Here is a 24861-nt window from a genome sequence, read left to right as displayed (position 1 = left end):
ATCAAGAAAATAATAAACGTCAATTATCACCAAAAACCCCCCAGATTTTCATTACGATGCACAGGACTACCTTACCAATAATTATAAAATCTATTGAACTTTCCTCTTCAGTATTTTATATATTATTTGTCTACTACACTCTACCCAACAATTAGCTGCACTTCTGTGCTGCTGCTACTGAGCATATTTTACGGAGCGCTATGGATACACACATGCATTCTGTGGGCAGTGACATTCAAACAACCTGGTTTCTTGAGGCTGTTTTCTGGTAGCTTCTCTGCTGGTTGAGCTCTTCACCCTTTCTTTCGGTGGAGGATTAATTCAGATCTCCCTTACCATTTTCCATTTTCACAAAAATGTGCTGGTACTGCTCATCTTTGATGCTCCTACCTTTCTGATGAAATCTGACAGAAATTGGTCAAGAGGTTCAAAAGTTGTTGTGGAAGTTCTGAAGAAAACTTACAGGCAGAAGGACCTTGACTGCCTCAATATGGCTTGTCTAGGTTAAAAATCAATGCATTTGTTCACAGCAGGATCACAGCAGTTTTCTGATAGCACAGCCACAGAAAGAAAAAAAAATGCCACCATGTTATTTTCATAGCTTAGAAGTTGTTTTTACTGCTATTAGCAGCAACAGCCTGGGGGAATTGATTACACAGGTGAGCCTCTACCTAATAGCTGTGTTTATCATTTTGCCTGCCACGGTGGGAGAACTGCAGGTTCTTGAATAGACGGATTGAAAAGTTGTCTGTTCTACCCTCGCTCTAACAGCGCGGCATCTTCTGTGAAATGCTGTTTTGTAACATATGGCAGTAAGCACCCACTCACTCCTCAGAGAATGCTAACAGATATCCCTATGCCAATAACAGCAGTAAAACAGGGATAGTATATTTAACTTTCTTCTCTTCTGCTGGCTCCATCTTCATGTCCTTTTTTGTGGAAGCACTCTAACTAACGTGGCAAAGAACTGCACTGCAGTCTGACTCAAGTCCCCCCTAGATGGTACAAGTTAGTCTTGCACTTAAAACAGCTTTGCAATAATAAGAATACTTTTCTTCATAGAGGAACGCACATTTCTGTTACACATCTCTGTATCACTCCATTCCTAAACCTCTTTCAGCACAGGTACCAACAGCACACAGGTGGTGGCCCTCAGTAATGCTTGTGTTGAAGACACTGTGAGAGCAAGGCCTCAAGAAGTAGAAAATGGCACAGAAGAACTTTACATTTAAATCTGTGATAATAACTAAAGAATTAACCGTCTCTTTTTCTCTGAAGGTCAACGCATCAGGCCTAGCAGAGCCCCTGCAAGCCCGGTACTGCACATGAATCAATGACACCGTTGTGCCTTTGCTTAAGGAGTGCCAGACTCCGGCAAGTTAACCTGTCCCACCTCTTTAGGAACATGATTGTATTTTCATGCAGATTTGAATCTTTACCCTGTTTGATGGCTTTGCCAGTTATGTCTCAGGAAAAGGAGATAGGTTTAGCCTGCTCAGACATCAGATTCATCTTTTCCCAGAGACCAGTGAATCAATGCACTACCTTAGAAGAAAATGTATTTCAAAAGCTTTGGGCCAGATCCTGATCTCACAAGCCCAGGAATAATTCCAGAACAACTCTGCACTGCACTGGGGTTATTTTGGTGCAAAATCAGAAGAAAGTCCTAATCTCTTTGAGCTTGATTCAAAGTCAGTTTCAGTCAATGGATATAATTTCAGTATCTTCAATTAACTATGGATCAGACCTCTATCATAACAAAAATAATCCTTTGTCAGTTAAGCTTATATTTCATTACAGTACCTCGTATAATTGAAGACTTAATTCTTGCTGCAGGTTTCTAGGTGTAGCAGTTGTATGAATAAATACCTTTCCACATACACACCTAAACACTAATTTAGCATGTGTACTAAAATAAAGGCTACTTTAAACTATAAAATGGCATAAGACAGTAACAGGATCTTCACAAATCATTGGCTCTTTCTGAAGTCCTGCAGTGTCCAATTTTCATTTAAATTTTTCCACTTTTGGAAAAATTCAAACTCATTCACTCAATAGGTGGTTAAGTTTTTACCTTAAAATTTTTAATAAAAAATTTCTTGGACCTTCATTATTATTTTTGAGTTAAATTATGATTTAAAATTTGACAATTATAACACATCAAGATTATTTAATGAGGATTGTTGGTAGTAAGAGGATTTAAAAAATTAAATAAATCCTTCCACTTTGAGAAATATGAATATGATTTGGTGGGAGCAAGTCATTCAACTTAAATATAAATCCACCCTTTAGAACTCGGCACACCATTATTCTCCAGCCATGCTTAATAGGCTTCAGAAACTTTAGTGTATACATTGCATGCCATCATTGTTACTACTGGTACTGACAGTTCAATGAGATGGTCATTTGGTCCCATCTGATTTTTTTCTTTCAGATCCATAGATAATGTCCTCCTGCTAGCAGAGGTGAATATAGGGCACTAAATAAGTTGATAATCCATTTAAGAATTAAAAAACCCCAACACATTTATTTTCCACTCAGCTCATTGGCTTCTCTCGATACAAGATGCTCTCCTTGTCCTCTGGGATTATCTTGAAAATGAAAGGTTACCCCCAGCAAGAGGGAAATGTAAAATAAATACTGTTATAAATAAAACATCTTCCAGTATGTAGAACAATGCTATCATGTTCCTGTACACTCAATATCTATAGGCAGACCCATATAACAACAGCATGAGCTCTAATCTGGAAAAAATATTAACATGTGTAGTAACAGTGCCTTAACACCTCTGCACAACAATGAAGCTATCTCCTTACACGTCCAAATGTCACAACTAGCAGAGTGGCCTTCAAACAGCAAGAAGCTAAATAAAGCAAGCAAGCAAGCAAGCAGAGAGTTGTCAATACTGATTACCAAAACAAAGAGGCTCTGAGCTCGAGCTCCTCTAGCGTCAATCGCAATCACCTACCTGTGTAAATAAACCTGCCTGGTGCACCTTTGCAAAACTGTTTGGATTTGTATGATAATGTCACTTCAACCACTCCGGGAATGTGACGTGGAGGTGTCTGAACTCGAATGGCATGAGGCGTGATAAGCTAGGAAATAACAAAAGGAGACGCATGATTATGACATGTCTGTGTTATTCCCTCTGCCTTCACTTTTCACCCTCCAAACACACTTTATGAGTAAACGCATTGCTTATTCCTATCTAGGAGACACTAGATCAGGCAAGCGATACATCTGCTCTAGCTTCTTGCCTCCAGGAGAGGAAAACACATTTTAGGATAAATTGTCATCAGGAAAATTGTACTGCTTATACCCACGGGTTAATTGCTGGCTTATTTCTGCACCCAGGGGGAATTCTTTCTCTTTCCCAAACTCTAACCCTTTCTTTTATTTCTTTGCCTTTACCTGTCTCCAGACTCCTAGAATTGTTCAATTCCATTCTGGATATTACTGAGCAGTTGGCCTCAATAATATCACAAAGCAAGGAGTTCCACAGAGAAAACGTGCCATTAATTTCCTTCACACAGGTTTATACGGCCCGCCTTACACACCACCATTTTTGTACCATTACTGGAATAGGAATTAACACTGTTCCCCCTCCACTTTGCTCAGAAAAGGAGTGTTTCTTCAGTTTAGCAACAGGGAGGCACCCCCACCTACCTCGCTCCATACAAGCATGGTTCCAAATACAACTTGCAGCCCATCAAAGAAGTTGTCTCCAATAATGATCACCATTGCTCCCCCTGTAGTCCAGCCTTCACTTGGGCTGATTGCTTTGATGCACGGCGTGGCTAAACAAAACAAAAAGGACATCAGAGCATCAGGTTATGTGTTTTGGTTTTTTTCCCCACGCAGCTTTGAGACTGTTTGCAATAGTGAGTGTAAACCCTTGCAGCAGATGGGTGCAAACCCTTGCAGCAGATGGGTGCAAGCAACTTCTGTGCACATTAAGCAGTCCTAAGTCATACTGGTGCACACTGCAGCTTAGAGCAGCTTCACCTGGCCACTCCTGGGAGCTTCTGCGCTGCTGCGGCTTCACAGCTGGCAAGAATTCCCTAGTGCTGACAAAGGCCTAGGACAAGTCCCCTCCAGCCATTCACCCATGAAGGCTGCTTTACCATTCCACGAAGCCCAGTAAATAAATAAATAAATAAATAAAAGCGTGTTTTCTGCCTTGCTAGTGTTAATTACTTGCCTATTCATTACTGGCACTTAACATCGTGTCATTAAAGCCTAATAGGCCAACTGTAGTGGGTGTAAAAATGAAACACTTAAATGATTGTGCAGAAGCTGTTTAAAAAAACCCCCACTCATTAGAATATGATCACACAAAAGCTAAACCCTGTGGAAAGAGAGGTAGATTAAGATTTATTAAGTTTATCAATGGATAAAAAAAGATATGGGAATATCAAATGTTTCCTCCAATTCCTATCGGGAGACAATTTCTAATAATTTTCTTGACTTTATAGAGTAGATTTTTTTCCTTCTCTCTTCCATATGTTCAAGGCCTCTGGACTATACATCCCATCAGGAACCCAATATGGTTTCCAGGCCATAACCAAAGTCAATCCATCACTCCATTCCCAATGTTGACAGGGTCAGAGGTGGAGGGGAACTTTGGCAGTGCTCCAAAAACATGAGACTCCTTTGAACAGCCAGTCAATCACATCCAATCAGTCAAGGAAAAACTGGATGGCTTCCTAGGCTAGGAATCCTGGGATTTTCCTTCTACCATTTCACTGCCCGCTGGGGGAGAATTAACACCACTCTGAATTCTTTACTGATTCAATCATTTTCTTCCAGTTCATTAATTCTTCTTTTAGGTTGATATAGGGCACAGTTAAGAATTGGGGCAGCAAAACATTATAATGAAATAATATCCTTGCTTGTCTTTTCTACTAACATCACTAGCTCTTCTCACTTTCACTAGCTGCAGGGGAGGGAAAAGTAGACACAGATAGCATTTTCTAGTAATTTTGAGTACTGTCTGCATGAGAGAGGTGGAATGTGTTGGTAATGAATGTATGGGAAGAGGGAGAGGAGGGGCCAGCATTTTGAAGCTTAACAGATACAAGTATTTGTAATTGCTTTAATATAGTCCCAAACCCATCCTGTAGACGGCCATGAGTCTTGCTTAGCCAAACAAACTAAAATCAATTAGTGTCAGGTTCCTTCTGTGCATTGTTATGCTTTGCGCATAGTTTGTTTAAGGGAACTAGTGACACTTTTTCATACACATCTTGTGCTGTAACAGTTCTGTTTAACTAAGATGTCATGTTGCCTAATTTGCCTGAAATCAAATCTATCCCAGCTGAACGAGAAGTCTGAAGTTTAGATAATACTTAGTGTTTCTACGTTTTTCATCTTTGCATGAAAACTAAAAACAAACTAATTAATAAATTGGGGGGGGGGGGGCAGTCTCTTAGATGTAAAGAGGATCATATTTTGCATGCAGTAGACGCTGTTTTCCTGCCTCTCCTTCTATAACCCCCCTGAGGTTCTGTAGTTCCCCCTTAGCTCTCCTTCCCTCCTGAAAACAAATAGAAATTGAAGAATGGGTAATATGCTTTTGCATTCATTTGCATCCTGTTCTTCAAATATCCTACCTTCTGAGGGGTCAAGTCTCCTTGCTCTCCGTCCATGCTTGGAGTTGTTGTGAACAAACATGTTGTCAGACACTGCCAGTACATGCCCATCAACATTCACTGTTGTTGATAGCACAACCTAGATATTTAGAAAGGGAAGAAAAAGGAAGCAGGTAAACAATTTACTTTGAAATGCAACTTGTTAAGTATTAATTATTCGGTTTAGTTAAAACCCTGTTCTGTTTGTAAAATGGCATCACGTTCTGCAGGGTTTACACACTAACAAGAAGGGGAGAAAATATTTTCAGCCTTCATTCTATGCATTAATTCCATTTACCATAGCATCCTAAGGGCCGTATAAAGTCCTTACTGTATAATGAACCAGCTACTGCAGATGGCCCTAAATTTAGTTTCCGATGATGCACTGTAGCATAGCTGATGGCAAAGAGATCTATATATACCAACCAGGAGGGCAGGCTGCAGAGCACCACAGCAATTTGCCCTCTGATACATACATGCAGATTCAGAGCCATCTGCTGTACTGCGCACACAGGCAAACGTATCTGCATCTGCTCCGAAAATACAGGTCTCCATTGACTGAGCAAAGTGGAAACTCCTACTATGTGAAAACAGTACCTAATATCGTGTCTGGTTTTTGACCTATGCGTGCTTAGTGCCTCCTGAAAATCATCCGGGCCTGAGGACCCTGGAATCAAGCAGCAGTTTTTAAACCTTAGCCTCCATGACTTATGTTGCTGGGCTCCAATAGCATATGAATTCTTAGAGGAAGTAACTGTATATGTTAATTAATCCCACTTAGTTTTCCTTTTACAATACAATATCCAAAGCTGTAAGTCCTATAAATCCAGAAATATATGTGCCTTTAAACCACAGACTTTTAGGAAAAGATGAACAAACTGCATTTTTAACTACTGAAAGAAGATGCATCTTATTGAAACTTTCAGGTTTCGGCCATCGGTTACTGTAAATCAGCGTAACTCCATTCAGTTGCCACACAGCTACAGTAATTCACAGCTATTGAGAATCAGACCCTGGATGTGTTCATGAATTTTCACCGATACAGCTGTCATAGTCTAGGTAAGAGAATGTCAAGCTCTAATTGTTGATAAAACTATATTCAGCATATAGCTAGAGAAACCTTGCCCTCCTACAGGATTATGCTAGCTTAAAGAATACTTTCTTTCTTGACACAAGTTTAATTCATTCCAAAAGGCTCTTGTCATACTGTACTCTTATACTTCTCAAGCATTCTTGTCACAAAATGTGTTGCTTTTGTGTGCCAACTGATTTCATCATTGCACATTTGGGTGGAGTGAGACTCCTATCCAAAGTGAACATTTCCCGCATGACATATCTGAACCCACTCAGATGCACTTCATTATTTTCCGTTAAACAATGGAAATAAATTTCAATCTTTCACTGGCCAGCACAGAGCATACTATGGCAACAGGGGAATAGACCTGAATTATTCCAGTGTCTGAAATATTTACGACAAGTGTTTAAATTGTAACCAAATGTAAATAAAAAGTGTATCATACATATACAATTACACTATATAATGCATACATATCTGACCTCACATACACAAGGTATGTATGTGATAAACACACACACCCACATGCTCTCAGTATGAGATCTTCATAATACATGCAGACTTCAAGTATACATACGTTCCCTGTTTGAATAACCATTTGGGTGTAAATGTTGCACACAATGCAAGAGCCACAATTCAGGAAGAGTTGTAGGGATCCCCCTAGCATGAGTAATGGCAAGAAACAGTCCTCTGTTTAGAAGGTAAGTGCTGAGCATCCCCCATTCCCTGAGCCAGCAGGAATGGAAGATGTACTTTTAGACTACTCTCCATGAGTGGTTCCATTTTTATTCACCTCTCCCATTCATCGCAGGAGGGTCAAAGCCACTTGGCATTTCACAGGCTGGGACCTAGGGTAAATAAATACAACATTCACAGGGACAGGACAAAATGCAAAGTTCAGATCTGGACCAGAACCTTCTCAAAGTTTTGGACCTTATTTGCAGTAATCTCTAAGGTACTGTTGAAATTCAGCAGAGACCTTTGTCATCTTTGCTACGACACTGCTAGCCAACTCATTATCAATGATGTGGAGTAAAAACACGTGAGATTATGGACACAAAAATTACTGAACTTCTTCACTTTGCTCCAGTCGTTCCCTCTTGCCTGATGTAGATGACAATCCAATTGTTTTATACTGAAGATTAAAACCCAATGTTTTATGGATAAAAGGAAGAGGAATGTGCATTCCACTATGGTCTCTAACTCCCAGGCCCTTCCCTTTCACAAGCCAACTGCTTTCCCCCAGTGAGTATTTCCTGGGTCATGAAGGGTGACCCTTTCCATCTGGAATCAATCAGTCAACTCCTGACAACTTCCTGAAACACCTCACTCCATTTCCTGTTCTCTCCCCCTTCTCTCCTTCCCCCTGGTTTGCTTCACTCTTCAAAACTGCAGGCCACAGCAGCTTAATGTTAGAGGGTCAGACACAGTTAGACTCCAAAACACTACACAAGAACACCTTTGACCTTCAAAAATCTTTACATCTTAGCTAAACAAATCAAGGTCAACGTTTCTTACCATTACCTTGTTAACCGTTTCTATGCATTTTTGCCAATACCCTTTCTGAACACGTATTTATCAATAACACTTGTTCTCCTAACATCGTAAAACATTCCAGGCCTTTTTTTAAAAAAACTGGTATTTAGTGCTGACGAAAGGTGATGTGCAAGCTTCCCTGGAGATTTAAATTCTCAGATTTGTCCACAGTCCTGGCAAATTACCGGCAAATCGTTTTGGTGCGTTTTTCTTTTCCTGCTCTGGTGACACTACTTCTTGTGTATGATAATTTGGCTTCTGTGCCTATTCAGTTGATGGTCTTTTCCCTCAAGTCAGTAGTTAATGCAAAATGTAATCCTAAGGGAGTGATCTGAGAACACCAAAATATGTCAGGTAGGCCATGGATTCTGGTAATTGTAGCTGAGGGCCAAATTTGACACAGACAGCATAAAGACTAAAGATTTTGTGCCACTCAACAGCTGGATCAACCCATCACCTCTCCTGGAGTTTTAGAGAACAACCAATCAAGCAAGAAATAGACACGGCAACATGTTACTCCTTCATCCATCCAAATGTAGGTTCCATCTCTAGGAGCAGCGAGGGAGTTACAGGCTTCTAAGTGGTGTTTTCAGCAGTTCTTAAGATTCTCTCTGCAAATCTGCAAGGGTCTTGTTATTAGCTATGAAGCCACAGACATAAAACAATGATTCCCCAGCAGTACTGAAGAAATGCATGTGCTGTATCTCCACATTATTTTTGTTTCCCGGGTGGATTTCTGTAATGTAATCCCTGCTCAAAAACCACAATGAGAGTTCACCTACCATGACATTCAGTCAAGCTGTCTTTAGCACGTTAAACTCAGGTTCTCTGAGCTGCACTGCCCCTCTTTCACTTCCATGCACAGTTCAAAGTGTGGTATTTCTTTACAAACCTTTACCTGGGTACTACAATCTTTCCTCCCCCATCTATACTTTATATCAGTATTTCTATATTCTAAAGTATGCTCCTCTTCAAATCACCTATATGCAAGTAAACACACATCATCATATATATAAAAGCTGTATCACTCACAGACACCTATTTAGACATATGGTACAAACATTCCAGGCATACAGGCATTCACTTACATGTAACATATCTCATCACTGTGTAAATGATCTCTCTCAAAAAATTCCTGTTACCATTCCAAGTGTGGAAAAAATTCTTTATGACATTGTACATCTGGAAACAATATTACATTCCTGATGCACTTTCCCTTATAACTCTCTAGTCACAGCACCATGTTATTTTAACTTTTCAAAAGAATAACTACTATGAGGATTTAAAAAATTATCATTATTATTATTTTCCAGCTGGGTGGAAGAAAAGATGTCAGGCCTCATCCTGCTGTCTTCACTTGGACAAGGCTCCCATTGATGTCAATAGGCGTTTTAGCTGAGCGAGTAATACAGGAGTAGATGCTCAAATATAACGTGTTTGCTTCATAGTTGGATTAGGAATAAGATAAACAATGTGAAAAATGCCAGCAGCCTCTCTCTGCTCAAAACTTCCATTGAATTCTTTGGGAAATCCTCCCTGAGACCCTGAGCCTGCTGCAAACTCGAGGCTAAGAGAAAAAACTATGCACATGGCCTTCATTTCAGGAATGGGGCCTCCTAAGATTATAGGGGCACAGGGGTAGGAGATAACGCCTGGGTCACTGACATCTAGGCTCCTGCTATTACAACCAAACCATATAGTTACTTTCATAAAATTGTCTTCAACTTTTTCAAGCTTTTGCCTTTGGTACTCCTCTTGTTTTAAAACCTACTTGTCCTGATAGTTAGGGAATTTATGGCTTACAGCCTAAATTTATTCCTAGTGAGTTTATACTTAACACTAGCTTTAAAATTATTTCCCATTCTGATCTACCTTAGGATATTTTTAGACAGCAGTTATGCCCCTTCTCAGTGCATGTCACTGAAGTATTTGAGCCAAGCTCTTGTCCACTCCCCAGTCACCTTAATGACCCATTCCTGCACCTGTTCCAAGTTCATTTTCATTCTCTTTTGAAGATAGTTAAACCAGTATATTGTATTCCAAACAAGAAATCAGCAGGGTACAATCGTACAAATGCATCCTTCTTTCTACTGGCAAAGCTTACCTGAGACACAGTAGAATCTCATCTTTGGTTTGTTTTTAATAGACGATACACAACTCTGGCAGCTCACTGTCACAATAGGTATTTGGTCTTCAGATCTGAGCACATTAAGCTCCTTCAGCATTTTTTTTCTTTTGCAGTTGCAGTCTGTCCATCCCTCCCTTACTCATATGGCATCTAAAATAACGTCATCTTTTGTTGGGTCAGTCACTATCTGATGAAGAAATCTGCCATCCAGTCATAGCTCTGGACTCTGCTGCTACTAGTTGCATTTGTTTCGAAATTTATACCTGGGAAATTAGTCTCCCATAACGACATTAGTCCATGCAGTATTCCTCTCTCTAACAACAGTTCAGCGATCTCTATCCATATCCAAATCTGACCACGGGGGTCTTGGCACATTCTTTCACCATCAGTCTGAAAAGGATTTTGATTTAGACCAGTTACGTTTTATTCTTGCTACCCATTTTTGTTTCTTTACAGTCTACAACTCACAATGTTATCCCACCACTCCTACCCGTTTTTCTTTTTCCTGAATGACACGGATCCTTCAATGCTTCCTATTAGAAGCTAGCTGGGTGAATTCTCAAACACAGCCAGCTTTGCTCACGTGCCTTATGATTAACTGATCCAACCACTCTGAGGTCAGGAAGGAAATCTCCCCAGGGATACACCTTGTTATTTTTCCTTTCTCTTTCTCCCTAGAGCACCTAGAGGGAGATACCTACCAGGAAACATTCCATGTCATGATTTCTGCTGAAAACGGAGGGCAATTGCTGACCTTTCTCTTTTTGTTTCTAAAAAAGCACGTTGGTTCAAAGATGACCATTGTTAGTACTGATCTTCTGTTGCCTTGTACCATTCTCTCAACCGTGGCACTGTAGGATCTGTTTAATCAGTATGTTACTGGCTGAAGCAGAATTCCCAATCAACAGGAGTCTAATGCCTTAGCACCAGGTCTCAGCTGAAGCATTTTAGCTGAAGTGCCTCATCTTAATTCCACAGAATTATTGTCCCCCTTTACACACCGGTCGTTACCATTAAGTATCATTGGGCTTCAATCAAGTTCTCTAGGAGAAGTCCTCATTAAATGGAGGGCATCATATTTTTTTTTTTATTCTGTTCCTGGGAGAATCACTCACTGAGAATACAGCAATGACAGTAATCACAATACCTATGTAAACTCAGATTTGCAGATTAGCTGAACTCAAATAGTCAGCACTATGGTTTGAATAGGTGATTTTAGCATGCTTTTTGTTTCAGTTTTCCACTGACAATCTTTACTCAGAAATCTTTTAATTGATAAATAATCAATATTTGCTTCAGTTAAATTCACAAGGACATATTACTCAATCTGCATACGTATTTGGGCAGCCATCAAGTAACCATGAAAATATCCATTAGTTCTAGAAAGATTCCCTTTCCCTGCTTTAGCCACTGACAGACATTGAAGTAGTGAGTGATTCACAATAAAACTATGTTACTACTGGAGAAAAAAAAACCCACTAAAATAATGATCACATATCCTTTAACTTCTGAGGTATAACATTTTTTTCAACAGCAGAAAACCTTTGTATTTGATTTTAAAAAATGTAAGTTAAGAGATTTTCATCGTATCTTTGAAGCTCTACTTAATATCAAAGCAAATTTCAAATAGTTAATGTGATCACAAAGCAGCTGGTGTTGCTCTCCAAACTAAGGAATTATACTAAAAAAAAACCAACCCTCTTCAGGCATCTGGAGCTGCATTAAATTTACAATGCAGTGTTAATGTAACCTTTCCACCCCTTTTTCTCCCCACCCCCCTTTTTTTTAAATGAGAGTGATATAAGTGAAATCTAATGTTTAATTTAGTTTAATATATCGTAACTGTACTATAAAATATCTAAATCTTATATCTAGAAGTGAGGCTGAGGCTGGGCTCAGAGACTGGATCCCAACGCCCTGGAACTTTGGTTATCAGCCAAACCAAGCCCAAACTGTGTAGCTTCACACCCATCTCTAATCAGAAGCATTAACTTGACACTTTTCCAGACGTGAGTAACCATTCTTCCATGCTGGAAGAACTCAATAAGATGCACTGTACAGTGCTATTTCCATGTCTCTTATTTATATTTGTGTCTCAACAACAAAGCCTGAGTTTTGGGCTTTCATTCAATTTCCATTGAAGAGCAAAAATGTTTTTTGATGAGACCCTTTCAGTTCCAGGTTTCAGTAGCAATTTAAATGAGAACTTTGATACAGGGGTTGTCTCTTCTGGTTTTTTTTATAACCATAAAAAAGAGTATCTTAATGACTGCTGGAGATCTGACAAGCACTACCCCATTGAAAATGAATATATTTGGTTCTGCAGAAAAACATAGGTACAAATTAAAAGATACTCAACTGAGCATCACTGCAGAAGTCTGTTTGCATAAGGAAAGTTAAATGCATGGGAATGTTTGAAAGAGGAGGGCCTTAATAACAACAGCTGTACAAATAATTTATTAGGAAAATACAATAAAGGTTTAGATGTGGCCCAAGAATAAAACATAATTAATTAAATCATAAAATGAATAAAGTATCCTACTGCACTGTGCTTTTTGTCCTTGCTTTTACTCTGCTCACATGTTCCTGAACTGGTAGGACAAACAACTGGCCTTTCAAACCTAATAAACAATTCTGCACATTAATTACTTTGCCTGATATAAATCTTAACAATTAAAATGAAAATTAACATGTTCACAGTGTGCAACCACACCACTAATATTTGAAGTTACCTTTTTTTCCCACTTCTGACTTTAAGGGTAGCTGACAGACCATACTCAACAAGCAGCAGGCAAAGAAGTGTTTGCCCAAATTAAAAACAAAAAACAAAACACAAAACAAAACAAGCCCCAAAAAATCAACCAAAAAAAGGAGGATCCAGAAGAGAGAGACAGTGGAGCATTCAAGAACACTCTTAACGTTCATTACATTCAGGGAAGACATGCTTCTATCCTTAGAAAGAATGAGGCAGACAGAAAACAAGCTGTCTTTGCTTATATTGTCTTTACAGTTCATCATGGCTAATTTCCTTTGGAACATAGAGCTTTTGTACTCCCAATGTGTAAAATTTTAGCAATTGAACTACTTTTCCTATCTTTTTTTTAATACATACTGACCTCTGTAGCCCAGAACAAAGCTCATCAACCGATGCGTCCAGTTTTGAACAAGCCTGAATGAAGATCCTGCTTTCACTCAAAACTTCAAGCATTTTGCAATTTGTCTCAAAGGGTTCATTTTGTAACTCTGAAACAAAGTCTTGTCAACATTTTTGGTTTTGACAAAAAGTAAGCTAAACCTAGTGGTTTTGCCTGATCTTGATTAATTTGGGGGTTTGAACTTAAATCTCACAATGAAACTCAAAGGGTATGAACTCACATGGGCTGAAAGTGCAAAAGGAGTTTAAGTAAGCCTTGCAAAACAGAACCAGAGAGTTTCACTTGGCTCTATTTTTCCGGCTTGGCATGTTGTAAGGCAGAAAACCCAGATGAAGAGTCTATCCCAGCTCATTTTCTTCTCCAATAAACTGCTGGTTTTGGTACAAAGATCAAAAGCAAGGCCATACTTTCTCATATACAAGAGGCATGCCAGGTGGATGGCTGAAGGAATGAAGGCATTCCATCAGTAACCATGTGGGTGCTGTAAGACTCATTTCGGTTTCCCTGTTCAATGTTTCAGTGGAAATTTGAAGCTGTTTAGGCTCTATAACATCACCATTTTGGCTGTGGAGATACAGAGGTGAAACAAAGGATAAGGCTGATAGTAGAGATAGATTTCTGCCAAAAAAAATTAGATCCAAAATCCTCCTGCAGTTCAGCACCTGATCAAAATCTAGGATTTTAGTTTCACTCGCCATAGCGAGGGGGCAGCTTAGCGTGAGATTGAAATCAGATCTAAATTTCTTCAGTGTTCAGGTGTGTTTGGATCCAGTGTTTATATTTTGGCTGTTACAACCAATATTATTTGTAATATGGCAGTGCCTGGAATCCCCAGGTGCTAATCAGGATACCCTTGTGCAAGACTTCTTACAAACTCGTAACAAAACAAAAAAAAGAGACTCTGTATTTATGTTTCATTACATTCCACAATCAGCTATTCTAGCTGGCTCTAGGAGCTAGCAAGATCTGTTTACATACTATAAATTGAGTTTTCCTTTACTCTCCAATTTTTTTGCATTCTTGGCAGATGATATCTAATTGGTGTTTTTTCTTTATGGAAATTGCCACTTGAGAAAAAAAATTAGTATAAATTTCCTAACAATGAGCACCTCTTTTTTTCTCATGTCTTGTCGTCTCTAAAAACACAGAATGAAGAAGTCACTGCAGTCTCTTTAAACTACTAGTGAAAAAAATTAACAATTAACTTGGTCATGAATTGTTCTTTAAATTTATTTCTGCTCAAAACGAAAAATTAATAACTCTTTTATATTTTTTGCCTACTTTTCTTTAAAATTTTTGGAGCTTTCAGAAGTTTTCATTTTGCAGTATTTCTCTTAAAAGTTGAAACTTTTTTTTTTTTTAATAAAAATATACCTCCTGTGAATTTTTCATTGCTAGTAAAAGTAAAAAAAAAAAAATCACTTGTCTGTGAAAACATGTTTTGGTGGAAAGTTTTAGACAACTCTGTAAACTCCTGTGGAGTTTTAACTTCATTTATAAATGAGGAAACTGATGCAAGCACCCAAGCAATGGAACATGAATTGCCAAACCTAAGGATGTCACCTTCCCGCTACAAGTCTTGTGGGTCTACAAGAAAATCACACAACCCCCAGTAAGCTAAAATCCTCTTTGTATCATGGATGTGACACAGCAAAGGTACAATAATAACGGTAACGAGCAGTAACAGCATTTGCAAGTCTAGTCCTTTTCATCAGTAGATTTCAAAGGCTCTGGCTGGCAAAGCACGCATGCACTTTCTCAAATGCTCTCCTGAATCAAGACCACAAAGCTTTACCAAGATGAGCAACCCCATTTGGAGAGGTGGAAATACATACTAAAAGAAATGAAAAATGGCCCATCAAAGGTCACCCAGCAGATTAGTGGTACAGTCCAACCATCTGACTTGCCATCTTGTATCCCTTTCGCTAGACCATGCTGCCTCACTCTCAATTCCGGGACAGTTGGTTCTAGCAGCACTTTTCTACAGCGTTCTCTGCCATGCCACCTTTCACACTGCACAGAGACGTGACAGTGCACCCAGGCCATAAAAGGCCTGAGCATTCCATTTACATTTTTGTGAGGACTAAGTTAGAGGTAAAATACTGATTTATTAAACATAGTTGCTTAAAAGGTTAGGGTATGAAAGATGGGAGACTGTGTCTGCCTTTCTCTTCACCAGTGACACACTTCACCTCCTTCTGTGTTTTTATTAGCTGGTATTCACAATACATCAGCGACAGCTATGATGAAACCAGTGGCAGATTTCGCTGCAAAGCAGCTGGGTCATTGTCCCATGGGTCTTGTTGCTTTGCCGCATGAGATCTTAAAGTGACCATCACTATTTTGGCTTCTTTTTTTAAAGAAGCTGAAAGGGAGGACATGAGAGAGTTAAAAGGCAAAAAAGATGGAAAGAGATAGGGAGTGGAGGGAAATGAGGAGACTGCTTGTGTACCACGAACAGAGCTACTTTGAAAAATTCTGAGGCATCTAAGTATCACAAACATGATCCCTGCTGTGGGCAGCTGTATGTGCGAGTGCTTTGCCCGAGGGTCTCAAATCAAATATCCACTGCTGGTTGGTACAGTACATCACTTCCCCTTGGGGATTCAGAGTGGAAAAAGAGGAAAAAAGGGGGGGAAAAAGGTTTAAACACAACAAATGGAGAAAAACTTTAACAATATCTGATACGGCTTATCATATACTGTCATCATATTTATTATGAACTATGTAGGAGAGAGGAGAGGGAAAAGGAAAAGAAAAAAAGCAGACAGGTTAATGCTGAGCCTTGTAAGACCTACCTGGAACCGTCTCATATCTCTTGGGTTTCCTGCTGTTTTCAAACAATTCTGATTGCACTTGAGAAAAAATTTTAAGAAGAATCTGGAAAGATAAAGAACCATGTCACTTCTATTAACCACGACAAAACATGTGTTGTTATATTCTGTTTTAAAGTATACATCGTAGTGATTTACATGATGGTGTATCAGTAGACCAGGACTGTAAGAACTTAACAAAAACAGAAACAAAACAAACAAAACCAAACCGTAACAAACAGAAGTTTAAAAAAAAATCAGGTAAAGTACAACCAACATGACTGTAATCCACTCGGAGCTGGGCTGCTAGCTGGTGTAAGTCAACACATCTACTCCAATTTATGCCGGTTTCCTCGCTGCATGTTTGACCACACAATTTTAGTCTCTTTCTTTATCTCTCCCTTGCATACAAGGTCTTTCTTTTGCTGTCTGAAGGGATTTTCCGTGAAACAATATAGAAGGATAATGTTATTGTAACAACTACAAAAACCGACAGGGCAACTCTGAGGCAGATAAGCCTTGAAACTACTTAGAATGTATTAAAAAACATAGAAACAAATACAGCTCCCAGAAGAAGCTGACGAGATTTCATCATGACGATGTTCTTAGTTATTAAGATTTCAGTAACTAAAGCAGAGAAACAGAACTGCCAAGAGTCCAGATTATAATCTTACATAGGTTTTGAGAGAGGATAACAAAAACACAACCTGAAGTCATACATGACAGCTCATGCTGTCCAAGCAGATAAACCTATTAACAGCGTACAAAGTTCTCATGCCAATTATTTTTGCCCTGTCACATATGCCTATCTTTATGTGTTATTATTCTGTAGAGTTTAGCTTGTCATGTACACAAGTTGAATCTTCAGCATGCTTGATTGGCTCACCCAACACTATGCACTAGAGCATATAGATTTTACAGTTTAGAAATACTAGGCAGGCGTTTTCCTATAAGCTTTTCCACAAAATTTTGTGTCAAATCCAGGGAGGAGAGGATTCATCCCTTTGTTATCCGATTCATCTGTTTAAATTTGTGAATTTCAGAGGTAAAGAAACTACATGAAAAATCATACTTGTTGGATTAAAAACAAAACAAGCATGTATTCAAAATTCAGACATAACAAGCAAGAAATTTTTTTGGCATCCCCTATCACAAGTGAAAATATTTTCTGTGATTCTTTTAATTTCCATTTGTCGGACAAAATGGGTTTAACTGCAACAATTAAAATTAAATAAAAAAATAATCAGAGACTGTAAGATAGATTTAGAAGGAAAAAGACTTGGATAGAAGAAAAAATAAATAGTTGAAGAATTGATTTAGAATACAAAGAACAATTTATTTATTTATTTCTCTTGCTGAGTGCTTTCCTTAAAAAAAAAAAAAAAATCTGCTTTTGCAGTAAGTTAAAGTCCCAGGTGAGCCAGGCCTATTTCCCTTTCTGTTACTATGACAACGATTTTTTACCGCAGTCCCTAAGTCCCTTCAGAACTCACACATTCATGCCTTGAATTAGAACTTTAAAGGAGAAAGATGTGTATTTCCTAGGGTTTACCAACAACAACAACCAAAATAGTCCTAACACAAGACAATAAAGCAGAAATCCACTCTCCCTTGTTATTGCTGCTTTCTTTGCACCACTTACATCGTGGTATTTCTTTTCCGTCTGCCCCAAACATACAAAGAAATATTGAAGGACGTGATCCATTTATATGTTTGCTTGAACAAACAGAACCCTTCGAAAACCTCACGACAATTGAACTCGCAAAAAAGACCCAGATAATGTCATATAAAATGACTGTCACAAAATACATCCTTCCAGTGAGCTTTTTAAATTAAAGTGTTGCTTTTTCCCTGAAATCTCTCACAAACATTTTAAAAATATCCAAAATATTTATTTTCTCTGTGTGCGCATTCTGCAGACTGTTGTTTTTATCTCTACCGTTCCTTCTCATTTACGCCTTAAAGAGCCGACTGGTTCTTCCTGTGGCACAGATCAGGGTGAAAGTCCAGCGTCCTGCTGCGGACTCTCTTCGTGCTGGCATTCAGGTTCAGCGGGAGAGGTGGGTCAGTGCTCGGCTGTCAGAGGGCAACTTCTGTGAACAGAGCCCTGGTCACCTCCCTTGTATTCTGAACCAAAAATCCTACAGAACTTCACACCTCAGGAGCAGCACTGAGTGAATATATTCTATCAAATAAGTCTTATTGACTCCTCATGCTAAAACCTGTGACCTCTTTTATTTGAATGATTCGGTAAGCAAGATTTTATCTGTAAGAATGTTTTCAGAAGGAAAAATGCTATGCATGCCGGCACACTCAAAGATTCACAGGAGAATTTGAGCCAGAAATGTTACTCACAAACACTCCTTTTTATCCTGCCCTCTTCTTACAGATAATAAAAAAATATTTGCAGATACATAAACTGCTTATGTTACTGAGATCTATCTATGGAAGGAAAAACTGCAGAACGTAACCAAATTATATAATGAAACCAAGGCAAGTAACTTTTACATGAAAACCAATGAGCCGGTGGCTAACTGATTGTTTTGAGGGATGATAACTGCAAACAAAAATCCACAAGAAGTTGTTACTTTTAAGGAAAAATCAAAGATCAAATTCATCAGGAAAATGCCCAGTTTCCTTTTTAATTTTTTTAAATGCTTGCATCCCTATTCATCTAGATGAGAAAAAGGCTCAACACGAACTAAAGAAAGAAGAAAATCAGAGCAAAGAAAAGTGTCTGTAAGAGAACTCACTGTGTCAGCTGAACTGACTTTGGGAAGAGCTAAGATACTGCAGTAATGCATGCTACACAAACCCCTAAAAGGCAGATACAAAAGGTAAAAATTCTAAATGTATGTTTAACAGTAGCCGTGACTGAACTCTGCAACACTGCATGGCAAGGAACTCAACTTATATTTTCTGCTAAACGTCTCCAGAAAATTGGGGTTCAGATCCCCAGCAAACGTAAATCAGCAGTGTATGTGAAAATTAACTTGGATTTCAAGTAGATCTGTGCTGATTCATACCAAGAGATGTATTGTCCGCTAAAAATACGCAGGAAACAAAACTCTCCTTTCTCTCCGAGCCGTCTGCCTCCTACAAGACGCAGAGCGCTCTCATCCCTCACTGCCTGCTTTGCAATAAACAGCATTCAGCATGCAAACGCACTGAGCTTTAGAGTGTTTAGCCAGGATATTTAACCAACAGCAATTTTGGGAGTCCCACTTGAGACAACTTAAAGGTGCCTGACTTTCTGGAATTGCTGAGCACCGGAGCTGCTGAAAATTGTGCACCTTTAAGATACCACAAATTGGACATCAGTAATCCCTCATCTCACTTCTGAAAGTGCTGGCCTTGGGTTTTAGTACTTAAGCATTGTGGCAGTATTCGTATATATTGTCTGCACTAAGACGTTTGTAGTTTCTTTGGAGCTCACTGGATATGCTGCACTAAGACAGTTTTCCCTCCCATCACCCCAGATTTACATTTAGTTTTATTTAGATGCACACACAAGAATTTTTATCTTTCCTCTAGTTGAACCACGTCTCTTTTTCTCCTTTCAGAGTTTCTCCAGTCAAATTTTAGCTGCAACTGGGCATCTGCATGAAGTATTTGGTAGGTCGTTATATATACATATATATTTTAACTGGTTGCATCTGGGAAAGGCATTAATATTTATTGCAGCATTAGAATAAAAATGACTTGGGGGGAGCAAAGAGGAGGGAAGGTTTAGTACTAAATGAATCTGATTTAGGGGTAACCGGAGAATTGCAGAAATACTTTATTAATTTTTTTAAATTAGAACCTTTAGCCAGGTTTTGGCCTTTACCTATACATACATCAAAAAATAAAAACCAGAATTTAAAAAAAAAATAGCTCATTTTCATGTTTCTTAGCTGGCCTTCGTTCCTTCCTAAGGATGACATTAGCTATGAGTTTAGCAGGTAACTCTGATTCCAGCCAAGCAGAGAGAGCATGGCCCAGTCATCTCATAGATCAACGTCCAAGGGCGCTGGGGGGAAAACCTAAATACTTTTGAATGACTATCACTAAGAATTCTGGCATTGCTATAGAAAACCTGACTAACTTAATGCATAGACATAAAATCAATTAAGATATAACTATAGACTTATCCTTTTTATTCTATTGTCTCTCTCATACAGTCGAGCTTTCTATCTACAGACTAATACAGCTTGCAGAGGTCTCCAAAATGCCACCTTAAATATAACTACCTCTTTTAGGATTTAAAGGGAGCTTTTTTAAAAGTTACTGCTCCTCCTACTGGGAGTTACCATCATGCTGAGAAGTTAGGTTGATGAATCATTTAAGTGCCCCTTTTTCACTTCAGTACAAAGACAGCTGTGTTATCTCAACTATTTTTCAGCAATACTACAGGCAATCCTATCTGACTTTGTGGGAAAGCAGACCGGGAGCACTCGTGCAATCCATAATGCAGCTGAGAGGCGACAGAACAAATTCCCCTGCAGAGGACTGTCAATGGAGAGCGAGAAAGGGTAAGGGCAAAGTAGGTAAGGTCTTGCATCTCTCAAGCTCCTTCCAAAGCAATTGCTGATCCACACTCCCACCTTGTCTATGTAGGCCTGTATTATTAGGTTCTGTACCTACCTGAGGCAACTTAAAAACGTGGCTAGAACTAGAAAGCATGTTCCACACCTTTGAGAATGTTTATCCTCCATCTCGGATGATTGAGACGAACCTTAATCAAATCCTGTTGGAGTCAAAAAAAAAAAAATCTTTCTTGTGACTTCAACAGGACTAGACAGAAGCCCTAAAGAGCAGTCCCACATGCAACAGAAGGTGTCGTTTTTAAAAAAAAAAAAAATCCATTAATATTTTTTTAAAACCCTGCCACAAGACCTGGGACTGATTAGTCTCACCACATGGAACCACAGAAATAGATAATATGCTTTGCGCTTTTATAGCGCCATTCTGTGGGACTTAAACTTCAATTAATTCTGCCTCACAAAACCCCTCTGCAGCAGGTGGTGTAACTCACCATTTTACGGGCAAAGATGCCAGGGCCTGGAAACTGGGAGGGAACTGCTCCCCATCACATTGCAGGTCTGCCGCAGAGCTGGGACTAGGACTCAGATCTCCTGACTCCTGGTTCTACATCTTAACTAACCTTCCTATCCACCTTTTGTGCTTTCTTAAAATACAGGTAACAGAATCAAGAGATACAACATTTTTTTAATCTTGTGAGCAGCCTCTGGATACACTTCAAAAATATCCTTGTAAAGCAAATACGGAGATAATCCTGTCTTGTCTGAGTTACTGTAGAATTTGGATTCATGGCCTCAGTCATTTTTCGGCATGAGAACATGCCTACCATCTAGTATGATTATGTTTATCAGCAAATCCTTTGATGCTACAATCTAATGAGAATATATAGATATGGTGGCATTCTGCTTAAATAATTAAAGTGCTTCCAAAAAGTCACAAAATGAACTAAGAAAAAACTAGAAGCTGTTATTATGAATATCTTTGCTCCAGTTAAACAATATTAAGATTAAATACGCTATGAACTGAAAAACTATCATTACAGTGAGGGCCTGACTCCAACTCCATCAAAGCTAGGAAATTCTGAGATCAGGGTCTCCTGTCCTCCCCTTGCCTGACCCATGTGTGTCTTGGCTTTGCAAACTCTGAGATAAGTGTGACAAGTAACCCCACCCGATGCCACAACACGACAAAGTGGAAGGCTTTATTTGAAATTTCTTCCTTTCCAAGGGACTAGGTCAGATTTTGCACATACATTTGAAGGTCAGTATTTAAAATCAATTAATTGCATTTATTTAATATCATCATCTTGATTTTAATGAATATCACAGTAGAAGACTTCTTTATAATATGAATATTTATCTCTGGAGTAATTTTGTTCTATTATGTCAGTGTGTATTATTAGGGAGCTGCTGAGAAAAATTCCTACTCTTTTCCAGCAGTTATAGTCAATGTGGGATCAGGCATTGCACAAAGGCATTCTAAATGAACATACACCTTATACTGTGTGAGAAATGAGTGAGGTTATTACAATAATCCAGAGTATTTATATGATACTCCACAAACAGCAGCTAATTAATCTTCACAAAACTCCTGTGCATAAAGTGTGAACCCTGTTTAACAAATGTGAAAACCAACATATGTAGGTCAAAAGACTTTTCTGAGTTTGTCAGAGATTTACTATGGGAGAAGGGAGCAGGAGTCAGATGATACGAGATCCCAAGCCTAGGCCAGGAGAAGAGGAGTTGGCTGCTCATTTGTCACTTGTTTTTTAATAGAAAGACTCCAGTTGCACCAAAAAAACACACACGAACATTATGCCTGCTACTCCTGTCGTCCCCAACAACGTCCTCATTTCCTGATGGGAAAAATGAGAAACACTTCTCTACCCTCTTGCCTTAATTCAAGGTAATTTCTCCAGTTATGGGACCAGCAGTCTAGTTAGACTGCTCTCCAGCTCCACACTTCTGTGTGCAGAGGACAGCCAGACTATGCAAGAGAATTCCTCAGCCTTGTGTGAGATGAGATAGATGTATGCAAATCTACGGGAGATGGAGTACATGATCCTTTGACGTCCCTTCCTCATAAATTTCTATGATTCTTATTTTTATGCTTCCATCTATGCTTTCTGCCACATACAGCCCCTTACATTGCCATTAGGCCTTTCTCCTCATCTCACCTCTCTGATTGTCTCTCAGCTTCTAGGCACTGATCCGGACCCTTTTCTACAGGAACTTTTTCCTGTGCTCTGCATTTCTTTTCCAGCTTTAAAATAGATGCTTGCCAAGGTAAAGTCCGCTTCTGCAGAGTTCTAAAGAGTACAGTTCAGGAGTAACTGCACTGATGTTAGCAGAATTGTAATGGCAAAAGTGAAGCTGGCTTCAAGATGTGAGGCTTTTGTGTATTTGTACTTGTATTATTAAATCAAGGTGGTTTGGACCAAAATCTACAGGACACAAAGATCCTTTGCACTGAGGAAAATCTAGATCAGAAGTTTTCTGTTTAGGCCCATCTTTATTATTAAATTAATATTTAATCAATCAATAACAGCATGCTTATTCCAAGATGCTCACAATGCAAAGCATATGAAGACATGCAGATCAGATAAGTGTAATAGAGAACAGGTGGAATTAGTGCTTTTATTTTTAAAAAGGAGAAAAGCTCAAAAAGGACTTTAAAATGCCACAAGGCATTGTATCCCTCAAATAAATTGGAAACATCACATAATTTTAAGTAACAAAACAATTCAGTTTTCCAAGGCTAACAGTCCAATGTCATTTACCAACATCTACTGTTTAACATCCTGCTTTCTTTCTCCAGCACTTAGTCAATCACTCCAATTTAGATTTTAAGTCTGAAGTTTAAGTTTTGATGTAGGACCATTATTTAGGGCCTCTTTTTCTGCACCTAGTATTCAGACCTGCAAAGCCACCTGGAAACACCATGGGAAGGCAGAAGACTATTACTAGTAAGTGCCTGATTTGTACAGTCTCTGGCCCCTTGCAACACCGAACTCAATAAAGCTAACGCTAGAGATGGATGCAAAAATGGAACAAAAAAAGGTTAGTAATTCAGCTAAGGTAGGCCAACAGACCAGACTACCTTAAAAATCAAACTTAAGATTACAGGATGGCAGTACCCATCTTGAAACTGCTTCTAATGATGATTTGTTCGTCATGCCAAGAGGTCCTAATCACACTTGGGTAAGTAACACTCTATGCAATGTAATAAAGAAGATACAGGATGAAAGTGCTGGTATCCTGTATTTCAGAGGGATCAAGAAAGAACATTGCACCTTGAGTCCAAAGCAACGGCTGGACTTGAATTCATGTCCAACTCCCAGTCTCATGCCTTAACCAAAGAACAATTGTTCCTCAAATATCCTGTCCCTCTGCAGCCTAGAACATCGTATTTCTCTCTACCCTGTATCTAGTGGCTTTTTTAAAGAGCTTAGTTTCCAAACTAATAGTAACTGAATGTAAACCTGCAATATGTCATCCAAACCCAAAACATGTCAGTAAACTTGATATTTATATTCTGTACATTTTCCACCTTCTGCACAATTTTCATCTCTGAAGTAGATTCTGTTCCACTCTTTCTGAGCAGCAGCAGGCACACACATCCACAACTGCAATTCACACTCATTTGGTAAATGCTTATTCTGTCTTGCAAAGTGATCCCATTTTCAAGAAACAAGGGTTGGGGGAGAGTGCACTGCCGGTTATACAGACAGTCATTTCTCGGTGCTGAATGTAGTTATTTGGCATGGCCACACTTGCTAGGAAAAAAATCTCCAAGGAAAACCTCCTTGTTTGTGCACTCTGATGAAAACCTGACACCATTAATGAAAATAATAATTGAACTCTATGGGTTCAAATTGAAAATGAAACACAACGCTAACAGCGTGTTTGTAATTGCAATTGTTCTCCAAAAAGTCTTTGGAGGACTCTTTGCAATTTGAGCAGTTTCCCTTTTCCTTTGGGTTTTCCTCCTTCCTCCCACA

At 38.9% G+C, this 24861-nt stretch overlaps 1 protein-coding gene and 1 long non-coding RNA gene across 6 annotated transcripts in view; one reads left to right on the top strand and one right to left on the bottom strand.

Annotated features, from left to right (window-relative positions):
• The window catches only part of EBF2 (EBF transcription factor 2), a 144876-nt gene that overhangs the window by 20352 nt on the left and 99663 nt on the right, over nt 1-24861 (bottom strand). For 4 of the 5 annotated variants that reach the window (XM_072846109.1, XM_072846111.1, XM_072846112.1 and 1 more), the window contains 4 exons: nt 16323-16404; nt 5613-5730; nt 3667-3797; nt 2969-3095 (listed from right to left, as the gene is read on the bottom strand). In XM_072846109.1, coding sequence (XP_072702210.1) covers nt 2969-3095; nt 3667-3797; nt 5613-5730; nt 16323-16404 — 458 coding nt within the window. Of the gene's footprint in view, nt 1-2968; nt 3096-3666; nt 3825-5609; nt 5731-16322; nt 16405-24861 lie in introns of all 5 variants that reach the window. The other variant, XM_072846108.1, reaches the window with a different exon arrangement.
• On the top strand, nt 19914-23872 carry LOC140643809 (uncharacterized). The gene is made up of 3 exons (XR_012039660.1): nt 19914-19952; nt 20722-20851; nt 23770-23872. It is a non-coding gene; the product is annotated as an uncharacterized lncRNA (long non-coding RNA).

Source organism: Ciconia boyciana, chromosome 25, assembly GCF_034638445.1.
Source record: "Ciconia boyciana chromosome 25, ASM3463844v1, whole genome shotgun sequence".
Classification (NCBI taxonomy): Eukaryota; Metazoa; Chordata; class Aves; order Ciconiiformes; family Ciconiidae; genus Ciconia; species Ciconia boyciana.
Note: the sequence above shows the minus strand (reverse complement) of the source record. Positions and strands in the feature narration are given on the sequence as shown.